This window comes from Caretta caretta, chromosome 12 (assembly GCF_965140235.1).
Source record: "Caretta caretta isolate rCarCar2 chromosome 12, rCarCar1.hap1, whole genome shotgun sequence".
Taxonomy (NCBI): Eukaryota; Metazoa; Chordata; order Testudines; family Cheloniidae; genus Caretta; species Caretta caretta.
The window spans coordinates 43,214,761-43,236,427 of record NC_134217.1 but is presented as its reverse complement, the minus strand read 5'-3'; the positions used below and the strand labels follow the sequence as shown (position 1 = coordinate 43,236,427).

General features: G+C 43.8%; 1 protein-coding gene across 14 annotated transcripts in view; it reads right to left on the bottom strand.

The window, feature by feature from the left end:
• PMFBP1 (polyamine modulated factor 1 binding protein 1) overlaps positions 1-21,667 on the bottom strand; it is a 360,702-nt gene that overhangs the window by 269,345 nt on the left and 69,690 nt on the right. The window contains exon 2 of one of the 14 annotated variants that reach the window (XM_075118508.1): positions 3,086-3,323. The exons of the other annotated variants lie outside the window; for them this stretch is intronic. Within the exon in view, the coding sequence (XP_074974609.1) occupies positions 3,086-3,100 (15 nt within the window). The 5' untranslated portion in view covers positions 3,101-3,323. The remainder of the gene's footprint in view (positions 1-3,085; positions 3,324-21,667) is intronic. 14 annotated transcript variants of the gene reach the window in all.

The following is a 21,667-nucleotide window of genomic DNA, read 5'->3' as shown; positions in this document are numbered from 1 at the left end:
TTTAACCCTGTGCCATCTAGTTTTATTGACTTCTTGTTGTCCCTCTCAATGAAGCATTGCATGTATTCCACCATTTGTCAGCTGATTCGTAAGCCATTTTCTTCTAATGCAGTCTTCCATAGTTCCCACTTATAAAATACCCGTATGAAATCTGGACTGCCTTGACGACACCACGAAGGGTTCAGTCTTGATCCGTAGGTAATATCTCCTGTTTGAAGCAAGTTGTATATTTCTTTCCATTTCTCTTTTTATCCAAATGTGCAGTACACCACTTAACTTCACAAGAAACTGCTGTTATTTGGGAAAAACTACTGTCTGGACTCCTGGCCTTTTAAGTGCCATATCCCTCTCAACAAGTGTAGGAACGATTACAGTGGTGGGGAAGCCTAAACTTTTATAAGGGCTCATCATATAAAAGTTGACATTCAGAAAACAATTCCTCATCTCCACCACAGTGATTAATTCAGACACGTGGATTATGTATTTAGCTACTTTTCTGTGTTGACTGCTTTACTGTTTTCTTCAGAGATAAAACCTGCATTTCTTCAGCCTGTTGTATAATGACAGATAACTGTTTTTTAAACTTTGTTTGTGTGGAGCAATGACCAAATCCAGTGTCTAGATATCTTAATGCTGCTGAAAGGGATATGACCTAGAACTGGTTTCCACCTGAAGCTTTAAAAAGGACAGATGATGGCAGTTGTGTTGTTACCTACATATTTAATTATATGTTTATTTGCCATATATTATTCAGTCGCTGGATGTCTCTGTATGCTTTAGAAAAGGAGTACTTGTGGCACCTTAGAGACTAACCAATTTATTTGAGCATAAGCTTTCATGAGCTACAGCTCACTTCATCGGATGCATACTGTGGAAACTGCAGAAGACATTATAACTTTAGAGAGATCCAGACCACATGTGGTTCCTGGTAAACAGCAAAGACAAAGGCTGGTACTGAAGCTGTGTAGAAGCCAGTTGCAGTTGTTTTACGTAATAAATGCCTTTAAAAAAGTATGTGATGCCATATCTCATGAAAGACCTTATATTCTCCTTATGTTTACTGGAAATACAGAGGTCAGTTATATTAACCTTGGTAACTCTATTCCATAGACATAACCTATAAAGAAAGGATGTATAACTAAGCTCCCCCCTGCTCCTCCCCCCACATGTCATATTTAAGAAGTATACTTAACTTTTTCTTAAGAATTTCTTAACTTTTCTAGGTTTACCTCAGAACCTGAATATTCCACAAGCCTAGCTCTTTGTAAGGGTTCTGTTTCACCTCAGCAAAACAATACTCAATAATGGGGTCTTGAACTAGGTCCATTTCCACTGCTGGAGAGAAACTGGTGTCACAGAATCAGGTATGGTATAAAAATGGTTACTTAGCAGTTCTGTAACTGTTGTTCTTTGGGATGTGGGTTCAGACGTATTGCACTCAGGTGCATCTGTGATGAATGCACTAGTTGGAAACCTTTTCCCCCACAGCAGTACCCATCAGTGTGATGCATGTGCCCTACACCTCCTCATGGATCCCATGCCCTATGCCTCCTATGGCCTCTTCCAAGACAATATAAGGGCAGCACCACCCCAATACCCCTCAGTTCCTTTGCACCGGAGTGAGTAGCTAAAGATCGAGGGACGTGATCGTTCCCCTCTATTCGACATTGGTGAGGCCTCATCTGGAGTACTGTGTCCAGTTTTGGGCCCCACACTTCAAGAAGGATGTGGATAAATTGGAGAGAGTCCAGCGAAGGGCAACAAAAATGATTAGGGGTCTGGAACACATGAGTTATGAGGAGAGGCTGAGGGAGCTGGGATTGTTTAGCCTGCAGAAGAGAAGAATGAGGGGGGATTTGGTAGCTGCTTTCAACTACCTGAAAGGGGGTTCCAAAGAGGATGGCTCTAGACTGTTCTCAATGGTAGCACATGACAGAACGAGGAGTAATGGTCTCAAGCTGCAGTGGGGGAGGTTTAGATTGGATATTAGGAAAAACTTTTTCACTATGAGGGTGGTGAAACACTGGAATGCGTTACCTAGGGAGGTGGTAGAATCTCCTTCCTTAGAGGTTTTTAAGGTCAGGCTTGACAAAGCCCTGGCTGGGATGATTTAACTGGGAATTGGTCCTGCTTCGAGCAGGGGGTTGGACTAGATGACCTTCTGGGGTCCCTTCCAACCCTTATATTCTATGATTCTATGACTCCCTTGGAAAGAGGATGGAGGATTGATTGTGGAATACATGTCTGCACTCACATCTCAAAGAACAAGTTACAGAACAAGTACGTAACCATTTCAACTTCTTCAAGTGATTGCAGATGTGTACTCCACTCAGATGAGTCCCAAGAAGTACTGTTTGGAGGTGGGTTCAGAGTCTACTTGAACAATGATTAAAATACAACTTTGCCAAAGTTCACATCTGACCCAGAGGCCATTGTGACTGCATTATGCTGAACAAATGTATGTACTGAGGACCAAATAGCAGCCCTACAGATGTCCAGAATGGGAGCATCCTTGAGGAAAGCAATTGATGGAGCCTGGGCCCTTGTAGAATGGGGGTAAGAGTCTTTGAAGAAGAGGAATATTGGCTACATCATATGGCACTGTAATGCAAGAGGTTGGTCCAGTGAGAGAGATTTTGTTCTGACGCTGTCAAGCCTTTCATGTGATCTGTATAGGACACAAAAAGGCAAGGAGACTGAAGGACTTGGACCTGTCCAGATAAAAAACCAGCACTCTCCTAATCTCTAACCTTGTCTACACTACAAAATTACTCCAATTTTACAGAAGTCTGTTTTGGGAACAGATTGTATAAAGTCAAGTGCATGCATCCACACTAAGCACATTAATTCGGCGGTGTACATCCACAGTACTGTGGCAAGCATCGATATTCCGAGCAGTGCACTGTGGGTAGCTATCCCACAGTTCCTGTAGTCCCAGCTGCCCATAGGAATTCTGGGCTGAGCTCCCAATGCCTGATGGGGCCAAAAATTTGTCGCGGGTGGTTATGGGTAAGTGTTGTCAGTCAACCCTCCCTCCGTGAAAGCAACGGCAGACAATCATTTCGCGCCCTTTTCCCTGGATTACCTGAGCAGATGCCATAGCGCGGCAAGCATGGAGATCGTTCAGTTCACCACAGCAGTTACGAACATTGTAAACACCTCACGCATTATCGTGCAGTTTATGCAGAACCAGAACCTGAAAAACCAGGCAAGGAGGCGACAGCAGCGCGGTGACGAGAGTGATGAGGACATGGACACAGATTTCTCTAAAACCGCGGTCCCCGGCAAGTTGGAGATCATGGTGTTAATGGGGCAGGCTCATGCTGTGGAACACCGATTCTGGGCTCGGGAAACAAGCACAGACTGGTTAGTGTTGCAGGTTTGGGATGATTCCCAGTGGCTCCGAAACTTTTACATGCATAAGGGCACTTCCATGGAACTTTGTGACTTGCTTTCCCCTGCCCTGAGGCGCAAGAATACCAAGATGAGAGCAGCCCTCACAGTTGAGAAGCAAGAGGCAATAGCCCTGTGGAAGCTTGCAATGCCAGACAGCTACCGGTCAGTCAGTAATCAATTTGAAGTGGGCAAATCTACTGTGAGGGCTGCTGTGATGCAAGTAGCCAACGCAATCATTGAGCTGCTGCTATCAAGGGTAGAGAGTCTGGAAAATGTGCAGGTCATACTAGATGGCTTTGCTGCAATGGGATTCCTTAACTGTGGTGGTGCCATAGATGGAACCCATATCCCTACCTTGGCACCTGAGCACCAAGCCGGCGAGTACATAAACCGCAAGGGGTACTTTTCAATGGTGCTGCAAGCACTGGTGGATCACAAGGGACGTTTCACCAACATCAATGTGGGATGGCCAGCAAAGGTTCATGACACTCGCATCTTCAGGAACTCTGGTCTGTTTAAACAGCTGCAGGAAGGGATTTACTTCCCAGACCAGCAAATAACTGTTGGGGATGTTGAAATGCCTATAGTTATCCTTGGGGACCCAGCCTACCCCTTAAAGCCCTGGCTCATGAAGCCGTACACAGGCAGCCTGGACAGTAGTAAGGAGCTGTTCAACTATAGGCTGAGCAAGTGCAGAATGGTGGTAGAATGTGCATTTGGACGTTTAAAGGGTCGCTGGCGCAGTTTACTCACTTGCTCAGACCTCAGAGAAACCAATATTCCCATTGTTATTGCTGCTTGCTGTGTGCTCCATAATATCTGTGAGAGGAAGGGGGAGACGTTTATGGCGGGGTGGGAGGTTGAGGCAAATCGCCTGGCTGCTGAATACACACAGCCAGACACCAGGGTGATTAGAAGAGCACAGCAGGAAGCGCTGCGCATCAGAGAAGCTTTGAAAACCAGTTTCATGACTGGCCAGGGTACCGTGTGACACTTCTGTTTGTTTCTTCCTGATGAAAACCCGCCCCCTTCGTTGACTCTAATTCCCTGTAAGCCACCTGCCCTCCCCTCTTCGATCACAGCTTGCTTGCAAAGGAAATAAAGTCACTATCGTTTAAAAACCATGTATTCTTTATTAATTGATTACAAAAATAGGGAGATAACTCACAAGGTAGCCCAGGTGGGGTGTGGGAGGAGGGTAGGAAAAGGTCACTTCAAAACCTGTTGAATGACCGCCTTCTGTTGCTTGGGTTGTCCACTGGGGTGGAGTGGTTGGGTGCCCGGAGCTTCTTGGGCATCTATGTGAGGAGGCTATGGAACTTGGGGAGGAGGGAGGGCGGTTAAGCAGGGGCTGCAGCGGCAGTCTGTGATCCTGCTGCTGTTCCTGAACCTCCACCAGACGCCAGAGCATGGCGTTTGATCCCGCAGTAGCCCCAGCGTTGCATCCTGCCTCCTCTGATCTTGCCGCCACCTCTCATCTCGATCGTCCCTCCTGTCCTCACGTTCCTTGGCCACTTTCCTGTACTGTGCTACTGCATCCCTCCACACATTCTGCTGAGCTCTGTCAGTGCTGGACAACTGCATGAGCTCAGAGAACATTTAATCGCGTGTGCATTTTTTTAAACTGCCTTATTTGAGATAGCCTTTGGGACGAAGGAGGGAGGCTTGAAACATTTGCAGTTGCGGGAGGAAAAAATATATTTAAAGTATTTAAAGAAGTATTTAAAAAGATACATTTTACAGAACAATGGCTATACTCTTTCACGGTAAACAATACTATTCACATTACATAGCACATGTGATTTCGGTATAAGGTTGCATTTTGCATCTTATATTGAGTGCCTGAGTTAGAAATCACACACGCAGGGCCGGGCAACAGAATTCGGCTTACAGACGGCCATGGTAAGCCATAGTCTTTTGGCTTCTGCAACCTTCATAACAGCAGCGCCCTCCTTTCCCATACCAAGCAAAGCCCGTTGAGTTGACCATTTAGTGCTGTGGTTTTCATGTTAACGTGCAGCAGCAGAAACCAAACTAACCATCCCCCGATCCAATTCTCTGGAATGATCGTTTTACCCCTCCCCCCACCGCATGGTTGGTATCAGGGAAGATCACTGCCAGCCAAACACGAACAGCTCAGCTCCAATGTCTTCCCCCCCCCCCCCGCCTGCTTGGCTAACTGCGGGGCGGATTTCTTTTCAGCCACAGGCAAACAGCCCAGTAGGAACGGCCACCTCTGAATGTCCCCTTAATTAAATTCCCTTATTTCAACCAAGTTACCATGAACGATATCACTCTCCTGAGGATAACACAGAGAGATAAAGAACGGATGTTGCTTGAATAAGAGCAAACACCAGGACCATACGCTGCCAAGCTTTGTCATACAGTGATACCAGATTACCACACCATGCTAGTAGCAAGTAAAGTGTCCTACCATGGAGGACGGAATAAGGCTGCTCTCCCCAGAAACCTTCTGCAAAGGCTTTTAGAGTACCTCCAGAAGAGCTTCATCGAGATGTCCCTGGAGGATTTCCGCTCCATCCCCAGACACACTAACAGACTTTTCCAGTAGCTGTACTGGCCACGAATCCATCCCAAGTCCTCAAGGCAAATTAATCATTAAAAAACACTTGCTTTTAAAACATGTATTATATTTAAAACGGTACACTCACCAGAGGTCCCTGCTCTGGCTTGGTTGGGTTGGGAGGGTATTTCAGTCAGGGTGACAAAAAGATCCTGGCTGTCGGGGAGAATGGTGTGCTGTGTGCTCTCCTCAAGCTCCTCCTCCTCAACTTCCCCGTCCGCAAAATCCTCAAGCATGGCAGAGAGTACCCCATCATCAGAGTCCATGGACGGGGTGGGGTAGGGGTGGAGGCCCCCCCTAGAATGGCATGCAGCTCAGCGTAGAAACGGCATGTCTGGGGCTCTGTCCCGGAGCATCCATTCGATTCTTTGGTTTTCTGATATGTTTGTCCGAGCTTCTTAAGTTTCACACAGCACTGTGTTGTGTCCCTGATGTAGCCTCTGTCCCTCATGGCCTTGGAGATTTTTTGAAATGTTTTGGCATTTCGTCTTTTGGAACGTAGTTCTGATAGCACAGATTCGTCTCCCCATTCAACGATCAGATCCAGTACCTCCCATTTGGTGCATGCTGGAGCTCTTTTTCGATTCTGGGACTGCATGGTCACCTGTGCTGATGAGCTCCCCTGGCCAAACAGGAAATGAGATTCAAAAGTTCCCGAGGCTTTTCCTGTACACCTGGCCAGTGCATCCGAGTTCAGAGTGCTGTCCAGAACGGTCATAAAGGTGCACTGTGGGATAGCTCCCGGAGGTCAATACCGTCTAATTGCGTCCACTCTAACCCTAATTTGAAATGGCGATGTCGATTTCAGTGCTAATCCCCTCATCGGGGAGGAGTACAGAAATAGATTTTAAGAGCCCTTTATGTCAACAAAAATGGCTTCGTTGTGTGGATGGGTACAAAGTTAATTCAATTTAACACTGCTAAATTCGACATAAACTTGTAGTGTAGACCAGGCCTAAGTCACAGACATTCCTAGTCTCTGCTAGCATGCAGGTTTGGGAAGAAGACCAGAAGATATACTGCCTGGTTTAAATGAAAAGCTGGTCCAAGGTAAAAACTTCAGGTATGGTCGTAAAGCTACTTTGAAGAACATTGTATAAGGAGGACCCACCATCAATGAATCATAAAATATCAGGGTTGGAAGGGACCTCAGGAGGTCATCTAGTCCAACCCCCTGCTCAAAGCAGGACCGATCCCCAATTAAATCATCCCAGGGCTTTGTCAAGCCTGACCTTAAAAACTTCTAAGGAAGGAGATTCCACCACCTCCCTAGGTAACGCATTCCAGTGTTTCACCACCCTCCTAGTGAAAACGTTTTTCCTAATATCCAACCTAAATCTCCCCCACTGCAACTTGAGACCATTACTTCTTGTTCTGTCATCTGCTACCACTGAGAACAGTCTAGAGCCATCCTCTTTGGAACCCCCTTTCAGGTAGTTGAAAGCAGCTATCAAATCCCCCCTCATTCTTCTCTTCCGTAGACTAAACATCCCCAGTTCCCTCAGCCTCTCCTCATAAGTCATGTGTTCCAGTCCCCTAATCACTTTTGTTGCCCTCCGCTGGACTCTCTCCAATTTTTCCACATCCTTCTTGTAGTGTGGGGCCCAAAACTGGACATAGTACTCCAGATGAGGCCTCACCAATGTCCAATAGAGGGGAACGATCACGTCCCTCGATCTGCTGGCAATGCCCCTACTTATACAGCCCAAAATGCCATTGGCCTTCTTGGCAACAAGGGCACACTGCTGACTCATATCCAGCTTCTCGTCCACTGTAACCCCCTAGGTCCTTTTCTGCAGAACTGCTGCCTAGCCATTCAGTCCCTAGTCTGTAGTGGTGCATTGGGTTCTTCTGTCCTAAGTGCAGGACTCTGCACCTGTCCTTGTTGAACTTCATCAGATTTCTTTTGGCCCAATCCTCCAATTTGTCTAGGTCCCTCTGTATCCTATCCCTACCCTCCAGCTTATTTATCTCTCCTCCCAGTTTAGTGTTATCTGCAGACTTGCTGAGGGTGCAATCCACACCATCCTCCAGATCATTTATGAAGATATTGAAAAAAAACAAAAAAATGCTTGCAGCTCAAATGTTCTCCTAGCCAATGTTATGGCTATAAGGAAAGCAATCTTTTGACTTAGCGGAGGCCAAGAACAAGTTGCCGTAGACTCAAATGGTGGGCCCGTTAGAGCTTCTAGTATGATACTGAGGTCCCAAGAGGACATCAAATCCTTGATGGTGGGAAGCGACAAGTCACACCTTTAAGAAATCTAAGAATCACAGGATTGGAAAATACCAATCGTCCCTGGACTGGAGGGTGGATAGCTAAGATCTCTGCAAGTGCATTCTCATGGAACTGAAAGACAGGCCTGGTTACTTCAGGTGTCGAAGATACTCTGGGATGTCTTGGATCTTTGCTGTCGAAGGTTGTATCCCACAACTAGTGGACCAGATGGAAAACCCTTTCCACTTGGTCAGATAAGCAGATATCACTGATTGCTTTCCATTATTGAGGAGGATCTCCTTAACCACTACACAGTATGCTCTTCTTCTTGGTCTAGCCACCCAGATGCCAAGCTGTGAGGTGGAGGGTACCTGAGTCCAGATGCAGTGTTCGACTGTTCAGTTGCAAGAGGAAGTCTGGGAGAAGAGACAGAGTGTGAGGAGGATGAACTGAAAGATTGAGGAAATCCAAAAACCAGCACTGCCTTGGCTGGGCCTGTGAAATGAGGATAAACTTCACATTTTCCTGTTTCAGTTTGTGAATGACTTGTGGAAATAGAGGGATTGGAGGGAACATTTACACGAGACCCAGTCTCCATCAGTCATTGAACCTGGACCGTGACCTGCACAAAAACGAAACTGGTGACACAGCTCAGCTCTATCCCACGCCTTTGACCTGAATCTTATGGATGTTTTGAGCCCATCTTTGATGAAGAGGATGATGAATCTCTCCTGAACATCCCCAATCCGATTTTGAGATCCTCTTCCAAGGTACCTAAGGGAATGCAGATCAACAGCTTTCCCTTTTCAGGGAAGAATCAGAGTCCAGGGTTCTGTTCGCTACCACAAACAATGTGGAAGAGGGTTAAGGGCAGCTAGTCCTACTGGCTGAAGTGGGTCCCAGTGCCAATACAAGCCTCATAGGCTGTCCCAACAGATTACGGTCTCTTGCAATCTGCATTCCCTTTTTGAAGGATCAACAGAGGTTACATCTCTCCTTACTGTGACCTTCACCTAGACACAGCAAGCAGCTAGTATGGGGGTCACTGTTGGGGATAGAGACCCCACACGATGGGCAATGTTTGAAGCCCAGAGAATGCTGCATCCCACATGGGGCTCAGTACTACAAATTACTATAAAAACTAACTAGCTCGAAATTATACTAGACCATGGGTACTAACTATTAAACTGTTTACAGAAGAAGTCCCAGAGACACAAGTGTGACACAGAGAAAATATGCATGAGGAGGAGACTCCCACATATGGAGCTCTAAGGTCACTGGCAGTAAGAAGGATCTGAGGGGAGGTTGGGGCACCACCACCCTTATGTTACCTTAGGAGTGGCCACAAGGAAGTGAAGGTACATGTGCCGCCCTCTGCCGCCACACGCACACGGGTACTGCCGTGGGGGGAAAGTCTCCAAGTCTGGTGCCATTGGCACAAGCACACCTGTGTGGAATTCATATCTGCAGCCACTCAGAAAAGAACTAGTCTATCTACACTAACATAAGAACGGCCATACTGGGTCAGACCAAAGGTCCATCTAGCCCAGTTTCCTGTCTTCCAACAATGGACAGTGCCAGGTGCCCCAGAGGGAATAAACAGAATGGGAAATCAAGTGATCCATCCCGTCACCCATTCCCAGCTTCTGGAAAACAGAGGGCAGGGATACCATCCCTGCCAATAGCCATTGATGGACCTATCCTCCATGAACTTATCTAGTTCTTTTTTGAACCCTGTTATAGTCTTGGCCTTCACACCATCCTCTGGCAAGGAGTTCCACAGGTTGACTGTGCGCTATGTGAAAAAATACTTCCTTTTGTTTGTTTTAAACCTGCTGCCTATTAATTTCATTTGGTGACCAACAGGACACAAGCACCTTCAGAAACCGCAGCTAAATCACCCTGAGCAGCCACTAGGAACCTCTACTGCCGTCTCAGGATTCCAGCTGCCATGGAACCTTTTCCTCCTGCCTGAGCTATCCTCCTCCAGTCAAGAGCAGCAGGAGATTCACCCTTAGCAGATTCATCACACTGCCTTCTAGTGATCTTGGAGGATTTGTCACAATACACATTCAGGTCCTCTGATTTTAGTAGTAACTACAGGGCCAGTAACTTTGATCATAAATTAGAATATTCAACAGACACTATTGACATGGGACAAATAAGTATGATTAACTGCAACAAATCTGCCCCCACACTGTACTATATTCCTACAACATCTCTACATGTGCTGCCACAAATCTCATGCACAGCCCACTGTTTTCTTGCAGCGCCAAGAAAGTTGTTGCCCGTGGTCTCCTCCATATCCCAGAGGAAATACCCCAAATCTAATTTCCCTTTAACAAGTGACACTGAATTCTCTAGGTTTCATTATGAGTGTGAATATAGATCTTTAAGAGAATACACAATATATGAGCTTCTGTTTCTAGCTAGAAGGAAAGGACATATTTCAAATTGAATTGTATCAGCAACCCATCTAGATCACATTATCTTTGGTATCATTAGATTAAGCACACAATTTTAAATTCTGTTGTCTTCTTTCCAGAGGCCCACTGTCCATTGAAATCACTCTGCATACAGACTGGGTGAGGGGGTACAGCTACAGATGTGTGCATGAGTCAATTTGAATACAATATTGGGGAGATATTGTGTTAACACAGTGAGGAGCAAGATTTTCTCTATAACATTCAAAACAAGGCTTAGCACCGTATTAAAATAATAATAAACAAAATACCTTCAGAATATCTAGGGCAATGGACTGGCCAAAATCAGGAAGTGAATGGAATTTTGTATATTTCATTGTTATGGTTGTAAAACTGCAGTGAAAAATGCATTTTCAATGCACTTGTGTAAATCTGGCTACTCCATCTGAGTGGATCCATAGAGTTTCGAACACACAAGTCCACAACCAACAAAGTGGGGAAGGAGGCTAAACAGAGGTTTCTCAGGTATTTCATTAACTCAAAGAAAACTACAACAGTTCAGAGTAGCAGCCGCCATGTTAGTCTGTATTTGCAAAAAGAAAAGGAGTACTTGTGGCACCTTAGAGACTAACAAATTTATTTGAGCATAAGCTTTTGTGAGAGCTGTAGCTCACGAAAGCTTATGCTCAGATAAATTTGTTAGTCTCTAAGGTGCCACAAGTACTCCTTTTCTTTTTACAACAGTTCAGTAACTTAAACTGCATGAACAGGAAAATATGAACTTATTATTTGAATATACTATGCAGTTACTTTATGAGACAACGCCATGAGATAGAATGGACAGCCTGATACCATAGAGCTAATGGTGCAAACCCAGCCCCACTAAAGTCAATAGCAAAACTTTAAAAAACAAAACAAAACAAAAATCACTTCAGTGGGGCCAGGATTTCACTCTAGAAAGGGAAAAGGTTTATTAGCTAATCTTGTCCATTTCCTTTTTAGTGCAGAATTCCCTGAGGTACGTTCTCCGGTGCAATTTTAATTGACACGGTCAATGGGCCTTTCCACATTTCCCTCACAAACTTTTCTACAGTCTAATAAATCACTCTGATAGGACACATTTCCTGATATTAAGTCTAAAATTTTGTTATATTTTAAATCCATAGCTCCCAGTTGCACCTCTTTGTCCCCATTCTAAATAAATGCTCTCCCTACCTTGGCGTTTACACTCTTGAAATGCTTGCAGATTGGAACAACCACCTTTCAGTTCATTAATTTTGGCAAGTTAAATATACTTAATTCTTTCCTTCTTTCTATATAAATCATTTTTTCCAGCCTTAAATGCACTTCTACTCAGAAAAGTGACTTTAAAAATAGCATTGTGGAGATCTATGTTTATTATCTCTCAATGACTACCAGATCACATTTTTTCAGATGTTTTTCTAGCTGCCAGTGCCTCAAACTCACCCCACAATCTTTTATTCTTGAGTATCATTATCAATAATAAACATTCAAAACCTTGTGTTCTGAATGCCCATCTCAAACCTGTTCTCTTAGACATATCTGTCACTTCAAGTCCCTCCTAAAAAGTCCTTTCTGCCACCTTGCCAGTGAGAAAGAAGGGGAAGAAAACTAAACAATAGAATCATCAAGACAGGCACATGCCTCACATGTGTAAGTAACTTATCTTATTGCCTCCCTCATCACCTCTCCCCTCTCCTCACTTACTGCACCATATCTGACACTAACAGTCCCTGATAGGAGCTCTGTCTACTTTTTTTTTTTTGATGTGGCACCTACCACATTTTTAGGTGCTAAAATATAAAAATATTCTGCAAGCCAAATTCTGCTTCACTTACACCTGTGCAACCTACTACCTTCATGGGTTTGCACAGCTGTGACTTAACTACAATTTAACAAATGATTCTGTTGAGGATACACAAAAATAGAATAGAATCCAGCTCATTCAGTCTTTCCTCTGCAAGTCTAAGCAAGTAAAGTAAGTTGCAGTGCTTTATTAATCAGTAAAGTCGCAGAGCTGACTTTAAATACACAGGACAGCAGATCTCCTGAATAAGGAAGTGCCATTTTCACACAATCCCTTTTAGAGTAGAACTGTACTTTAGTGCAGACTCACAAAAATGACTAAAATGCCTCCAAATTTGTCTTGTTTCTTATTTTTAGGCGCCCATAATTATTCAGTGCAAAGAGGCTTAGCACTGAACTCCCAGCCATGAGGCCTTATGGTAGCTTTATACCACCTTTGCCCCCACCCTTTCAATTTTTGGCTGCTAGGTGGGGCTGGAGAAACCCCCAGCAGTATTGCCCAAAGTCCCCCCCACTCCCTGCTCTCCAAAATGCCGTCCCACACTCAGCCACATTCCTTATGTTGTGTCTCATGAGGGTCTTCTGTAGCCAGGTATGCTTTAGAACCCCTTTACACTGCTCCAACCCCTTTACCTGGTGTACAGGGGCCATAGCAGGGCTGAAAAATCTCACCCATGCTGTTTACCCTCTTCAAGATCACTGATGAAGTCTGTCTGACAGAATTTGTTACTTATAAACCCATATTGTTTATTGCATATGGTTCCCTCATCCCCTAGATAGTTACAGATTTGTTTCTATCACTATCCCCCAGCCCCAAAATTTTACTAGATGCTGAAGTAATACTAACCAGATGGTAATTGCTAGGATCATTCTTTCATCCATTTCTGAAGATCAATACCACATTTGCTTTTTTCCAATCCTTTGATACTTCTCCAGTTCTCTGTTACTTTTCAAATATAATTGCCAGTGTTTTTGCTAAATTCCATTAACTAATTTTCTTCACATCATGAGATATAGGTCACCTGGAACCAGCAGTCTGTATATTGTCAAAAAGAAAAGGAGTACTTGTGGCACCTTAGAGACTAACCAATTTATTTGAGCATGAGCTTTCGTGAGCTACAGCTCACTTCATCAGATGTTTACCGTGGAAACTGCAGCAGACTTTATATACACACAGAAATCATGAAACAATACCTCCTCCCACCCCACTGTCCTGCTGGTAATAGCTTATCTAAAGTGATCAACAGGTGGGCCATTTCCAGCACAAATCCAGGTTTTCTCACCCTCCACCCCCCCACACAAATTCACTCTCCTGCTGGTGCTAGCCCATCCAAAGTGACAACTCTTTACATAATCAAGTCGGGCTATTTCCTGCATAGATCAAGGTTTTCTCACATCCCCCCCACCCCCATACACACACAAACTCACTCTCCTGCTGGTAATAGCTCATCTAAACTGACCATTCTCCAGGTTTAAATCCAAGTTCGGGGGGGGGGGTAGGAAAAAACAAGAGGAAACAGGCTACCTTGCATAATGACTTAGCCACTCCCAGTCTCTATTTAAGCCTAAATTAATAGTATCCAATTTGCAAATGAATTCCAATTCAGCAGTTTCTCGCTGGAGTCTGGATTTGAAGTTTTTTTGTTTTAAGATAGCGACCTTCATGTCTGTGATTGCGTGACCAGAGAGATTGAAGTGTTCTCCGACTGGTTTATGAATGTTATAATTCTTGACATCTGATTTGTGTCCATTTATTCTTTTACGTAGAGACTGTCCAGTTTGACCAATGTACATGGCAGAGGGGCATTGCTGGCACATGATGGCATATATCACATTGGTGGATGTGCAGGTGAACGAGCCTCTGATAGTGTGGCTGATGTTATTAGGCCCTGTGATGGTGTCCCCTGAATAGATATGTGGGCACAATTGGCAACGGGCTTTGTTGCAAGGATAAGTTCCTGGGTTAGTGGTTCTGTTGTGTGGTATGTGGTTGTTGGTGAGTATTTGCTTCAGGTTGCGGGGCTGTCTGTAGGCAAGGACTGGCCTGTCTCCCAAGACTTGTGAGAGTGTTGGGTCATCCTTTAGGATAGGTTGTAGATCCTTAATAATGCGTTGGAGGGGTTTTAGTTGGGGGCTGAAGGTGACCGCTAGTGGCGTTCTGTTATTTTCTTTGTTAGGCCTGTCCTGTAGTAGGTAACTTCTGGGAACTCTTCTGGCTCTATCAATCTGTTTCTTTACTTCTGCAGGTGGGTATTGTAGTTGTAAGAAAGCTTGACAGAGATCTTGTAGGTGTTTGTCTCTGTCTGAGGGGTTGGAGCAAATGCGGTTGTATCGCAGAGCTTGGCTGTAGACGATGGATCGTGTGGTGTGGTCAGGGTGAAAGCTGGAGGCATGCAGGTAGGAATAGCGGTCAGTAGGTTTCCGGTATAGGGTGGTGTTTATGTGGCCATTGTTTATTAGCACTGTAGTGTCCAGGAAGTGGATCTCTTGTGTGGACTGGACCAGGCTGAGGTTGGTGGTGGGATGGAAATTGTTGAAATCATGGTGGATTTCCAGACTCCAGCGAGAAACTGCTGAATTGGAATTCATTTGCAAATTGGATACTATTAATTTAGGCTTAAATAGAGACTGGGAGTGGCTAAGTCATTATGCAAGGTAGCCTGTTTCCTCTTGTTTTTTCCTACCCCCCCCCCCCCAGATGTTCTGGTTGAACTTGGATTTAAACCTGGAGAATGGTCAGTTTAGATGAGCTATTACCAGCAGGAGAGTGAGTTTGTGTGTGTATGGGGGTGGGGGGGATGTGAGAAAACCTTGATCTATGCAGGAAATAGCCCGACTTGATTATGTAAAGAGTTGTCACTTTGGATGGGCTAGCACCAGCAGGAGAGTGAATTTGTGTGTGCGGGGCGGAGGGTGAGAAAACCTGGATTTGTGCTGGAAATGGCCCACCTGTTGATCACTTTAGATAAGCTATTACCAGCAGGACAGTGGGGTGGGAGGAGGTATTGTTTCATGATTTCTGTGTGTATATAAAGTCTGCTGCAGTTTCCACGGTAAACATCTGATGAAGTGAGCTGTAGCTCACGAAAGCTCATGCTCAAATAAATTGGTTAGTCTCTAAGGTGCCACAAGTACTCCTTTTCTTTTTGCGAATACAGACTAACACGGCTGTTCCTCTGAAACCTGTATATTGTCAATTTTCCTATATTCTCTTAACTGATTTATCCCACATCTTTATTTGAAAAGTCTTCATTACTTTTTAATTGCCTGTACCACTTTTCTTTCTTTTCTTGTTAAAGAACCATTTATACAGTCAGTTCAGTAGCTCAACCATTTTAGACTTCTCGCTGACTCTCCTTTTATTAATGGAGTTCTCTTCTTGCCCCCATCCCACAACCCTCACACACTGATATACAATGCAAGTAATATCTCTTTTATTCCTCTTCAGCTCTTTGGCAGAGTTTACTCAGCCTGCTTTATTGCTTCCCCTCTTTTCCATATAAATCATAACTGATTCTGAATATTTTTGTTTGTTTCTCTTCCCCATCTTCATTCCAGATAAAGGCCTCTTTGTACTCCATCAGTCACTTCTTGTTCCCTGTATTTTTCTTTATCAAAGAAATTATAAACTGTTGCAATTTAATTATTATGGTATATTTAGGTTCTTCCCGTCTTACCACATTCATGCTTTTTAATATTTCTTTCCATTGCATCAGGTTTCTTAATTTCTCGAAGTTTGCCCTCTTAAAATTCTAATACCTTGGTACTACTCCATTCTTCAAGACTCCCCACCCCCTTAGTGTGGTTGAGTCAGGCATTCATCTTCATGTTAGGAAGCAGAGTCAAGATGGTTTTTCCTCTGGTTGGACTCTGTCCTGTTTGCCCACCTGTAGATTTTAAAACTAAGCAGTTTAAGGGCGGTGAGGAGGTACAAGTTTTTCACCCACCCCTCCCAAGGGTTCCCACAGCAGTAGATTATTGCTGGTACTCTACTTCCATTCAAGTCTTCTGAACAGTTAATGGAAAGTTCCTCCTACCAGATATGGGTTTGGGAAAGAAGGAAACCAGAAAATTCACTTAACTATTATGGACAAGAGGAGTGCCAATCCCATCTCTGTCTGCAGTAAAAATCATTCCTTTTACTATCTCTCACCTCAAATTAATCACCAAATATTTATGTTTCCACCAAGCTGTAATGAAATCAAGTCTGTGAGAGATCTGTTCTGATCAGATCATTTAATTTTAAAGTCGATTTGTTTCCTTCCATGCAAGGAAACTTGTGCAATGTGTTTTCAGGGATTCTTCAAGAATGTGTTATGTTTGATCAACACACTTTTGAGTACTCGCTCATTTCTTGGTGCAGAAAGCCTGAAAGAACATGTTTAAACTGACTTCTTTGGAAAAAATTCTCTGCAAAGAGCTGAGGGAGTTTTTCTAATATACACTACATATGCATACACTCAAGAAGAAACATTTGGTTATTAGAAACACTCTTCCACTGCTGAACACTTTCAAACAAGTAACACAAACTACACACTCACTTGATATGGAACACAAGAGCCTACAGGGATCCCAATGCAGCAGAATATAAAGCAAAGAGTACAAAAGACTGCAGGGAGGATAATGTAATGTCAGATGGACTTAGATGTCTTCAACCTGACTTTGTCAGAAAATGGTAGAACACTGTGTTTGAGAAGGAATTTTCAAGGGAAACATTCTACTAATGTTTGTTGTGGTCTCTGCTGATTTTGACTCTGGGATGTCATTTCTATTAATTAATGTATAAATCTCTAATTCATCTATCATCTCACAGCCCCAGATAGGCCTATAATATTCATTATTCATTCTACTCTAAGGTCTGTTAAGCAAGAAAAAAGGAAAAATTGTTAAAATGGCTATCAAGCAGAATTCTCTGCTAACAAACAAACAAACATGGTTTGTATGTTTTGGAGAGATTCTAGATGCAAAAATAAAGAATTTAAGAACAGGAAAAGTAAGATCAGCATGCCTGAGAAGCAAAAGCTCAGGCATAATTCACAGAAGTGAATATCTAAGGTTTTGGTGCAACTCTAGCCCAAGAGACAAAAGAAAGGTGCAAGAGGGAGATGAGAAGACAAAGTGAAAAGAAGGAGAAAAATCAGACTTGCAAAAGAAGTAGATAATATTATTTCTTAAAATGTGATTATATACTGATAAGTGATATAGTAATAAAAGTATCTTGAGGTCCCAGTTTACTGTGTCTTAATGACTTCCAGAGCAAATTTGCTCAATTTATAAGCCAAAAGATGATTTTTCCACCTGCTAGCTCTGCAGTTTCAACCTGGAATCTAAAAGTCTTTTGTGTTCTGTGACACCACAAGTGACACACATTCTGCAATCATAATTTAGTTAACAACTCGGATGATGATGACTGAGCCACAAAATAATCCAGCTCACTCTCCCATAACTGTATCAGCTCTGCAGAACCAACAGGAGAGGAAAAAAAGCAACATCCACAAAGTAATCCAGGGCAGTATAGCAAGCAGATGTGACTCCATTGTGTCTCAGGTTAGATTTTAAATGACATACAAATTCCACCACAACAATTTAGAACTATGTGATGGCTTTATACCAAGAAAAAACACACACACACAAATTATAGTATTAACTGGAATATCCTGTTGAAAAAGCCCATTTAAAAGAAAACTGTATAGCATGTTCTAATTAAACATAAATCCATACACCAACTTCTTCCTGGTGAGGTTTTAATAAAGACCTAGAATAGTCACCAAAAGGAAAAAATCTTACATCCTTGGCATCAATATAATTTCTGCACTAGTAGTGGAAGATCCAAGATTTCAAAACTGGGTACATGTTTCAGAATGAAAAGGGTTAATAATAATGCTATTACCAACAACTGCAAATTAAAGAAATTTTCTACATTTGCACACCACTCAGGACAACTGGAGCTATGCCTCATAGCAACAGACAGATGACAGACAGAGAAGGAGAAGGTCTTATTCCTACTCAGATTTTGTCAATAGTTACTCTTACCAAAAGAAAGAAGGAAACAGTGGGCATATAGTACAGGGGTGGGCAAACTATGGCCCAGGGGCTGCATCCAGCCCTTTAGACGTTTTAATCCATCCCTTGAGCTCCTGCCAGGAAGCAGGGTCGGGGGCTTGCAAAGCACAGCTCCCGGAAGCAGTGGCATGTCCCCTCTCTGGCTCCTACGTGTAGGGACAGCCAGGATGCTCCACACGCTGCTCCCGCCACAAGTGCTGCCCCCGCAGCTCCCACTGGCCAGCAAATGGGGCCAATGGGAACTGCAGGGGCGGTGTCTGCAGACTGGGCAATGCACAGAGCCACCTGGCTGTGCCTCCGAGTCGGAGCTGGAGAGGGGACATGCCACTGCATCCGGAAGCTGCTTGAGGTAAGTGCCGCCCAGAGCCTGCACCCCTGACCCCCTCCCACATCCCAATCCCCTGCCCCAGGCCGGAGCCCCCTCCCACACCCTGAACTCCTAATTTCTGGTCCCACCCCAGAGCCCATACCCCCAGCTGGAGCCCTCACTCCCTCCCACACCCCAACCCCCAATTATGTGAGCATTCATGGCCCACCATACAATTTCCATACCCAGTGGCCCTCAGGCCCAAAAGTTTGCCCACCCCTCATATAGTAGCTGCTTTATCAACAAGTCTTCTTTCCCAGTTTTGCTTCCTAGTTGAAATCTCCTATTCTAAAAACAAGGCAAGCTCCAGAACAGTGCAAAGTATTCTCATCATCAGGTCAATGACAGAGAAAGGAAACTAGGAGAAAACTTCCCAATATTAATTTTTTAAATTTAGTCCACTTAAAGGTAACACCTTTAACTTTCGTTATGTTGCGTTTTCCAAACATTTTAAAATATTAACTACAAAGTGCTGATTGTGAGAAAAGCCAAAAGCAATCTGTTAAACCTTGCTAGGAGTACAAGGGCTGTCCCTGGGGAATTGGCTAACATTTGGTCACATGGTCCAATGTATGTTACACCAATCTTTGTCCTATACCCAGGGCTTCCTTTAATCCAATTGTTCAGATATAGCCTGACATTATTATCCTAGATCTCATTACCACATTGCAGGAGAGCAGACTGTAGGTTCTGAATCAGGAAGATAGAACAAGCTATAAAAACAGAGCCAATGCTGGTATGTCCTACACTTTCAAAACCCTGCTGGCAAAATGCATTCTTATAAAAACCAGGTCTCAATCACCTATTCACCTTACCAAACAACACCGTTTACAGAAACAAAACTCATGGTGCCATGACACTGTCAAGAAAAGAAAGCCCAGCAAAATCCTCCTCCTCTTACATCTTTAGGGATGACCCTCTTCTGTATGACTAAAGCACATCTGGTGTCAGGAACTTGCCCAGAAACCTGCCTACTTATTCCACAGCTCTAGCTATAGACATGCTGTGAAACAATATATACTAACAGGTCCTGCAATTCTCAAAAATGCATGTATGTGTATTCCTCTTGTGAATAAATTTACTATGCTGGCTTTTAAAGTAGATATCTGTATCTCCTACTTCTTTTTGAGGAGAAAGAGCAATAGTTTAATTCCTTGCACAGGATGTTTCAACCAAGTAAGCCTTGTCGGATGATAAAAGACACGGAAAATATCTCCACATAAGGAATTGTGTATGGAATAAATGATAAGTCACTACTTTAAAATATAATTTTATTATCTGGGTCCCTGTGGCGCATTACAGCCACAATCACTCCAAAATATACACAATTACATTAGAAGCAAAATGTCGGGGGTCCTACTGCAGGTTCTTCAGCAATTTCGTCTTCTGAGATAGCTGATTTTGTCTGTTTCACAGGTTTGTGTAAGATCACTGAATCTTCTAGTACATAGGAATTGTCAGACAATCACATTAGTGGTCAATCTAGTCCAGTGTCCTGTTTCCATCAATGGCTAGTAACACCAGTGGTCGATAAGAGAAACTTTGCAGCAGGTATCTATGTAATATCCTGCCCTCAGGTAAGTTTCTTCCGATCCCAAAATACTTTATAAGAGAGTTTATGCCCTAAATCAGGAGCGTAATTATTCCAAAGTTATTGTATTTTTATAAGTGTACTCTAACAATTCTGGATCTTTCTATTACCCACATAAATGTCCAATCTTTTTTTGAATCCCACTAATCTCTTGTCCTAAATGACACCTCGTGAGGGCCGTGGCTAGCAATTCTGGGGCCCTACGCAGCCCCCCCACAGGGTGTGTGTGTGTGTGTGTGTGGAGCCCCAGGCCTCTGCAGGGGGTGGATCTGGCCCCCGGCCTCCATGGAGGGGGTGGGGCTGGCTTGCGGGGAAGGGAGGAACCACCCCCCAGCACTCAACGGCGGTGTGGCTGGCGCCGGGTCACTGCACTTCCCGCAACCGGTGAGAGCAGGCCCAGCCCTGCTGCACTCTTCAGGGGAGTGGGGGCAGGGCTGGGGCAGAGCAGGGGAGGGAAAAGGCGGGGCTGGGAATAGGGAGGGGCGGGAGGAGCTGGAGCAGGGGCTGGAGCAGTACGTAGCTGCACAGGGCACCAGGAAATTTGCCCCAAGTTTCCTGGTGCCCTACGCAGCTGCGTACTTTGCGTATGGGTAAGGACAGCCCTGCACCTTGTAGCTGTGAATTCTGCCAGCTAATTGTGCATTGTGTGAACACACGTTTCCTTTTATTAGTTCTGAGTTTGCTACTTTTGAATTTAATAGAATGCCCACTTGTTCTTGTATTATGAGAACGGGAACTTTTATTCATCCTATCTACCTTACCTATACATTATTTTGTATTTTATCATCTTCCCTCTTATTTGTCTCCTTTCTATGCCAAAGAGTTCCAGTCCTTTCATTCTCTCTTGATATGACTTTTTCCATGTCCGTAATCATTTTTATCACCATCTCTGAACCTCCTCTAATGCCACAAAAAAATCTTTTGAGATGGGTGTGACTATAACTGAATTCAACATTCTAGGAGAGGGCATACTGTTAATTTATAGAATGACAAAATATTTTCAGTATTATTCTCTATCCTATTCCTGATCCATCCTCATATTTTGTGTGATTATTTGAAAACAACGGCACATTGAGCAAAGATCTGCATTGATCTGTCCACAGTGATGCCCAAGTCTTTTTATGAATTGATACAGTTAATTTAGAACCCAGTAAAGTATAGGAGGAGTCAAATTATTCCCTCTAATGTGCACTGAATT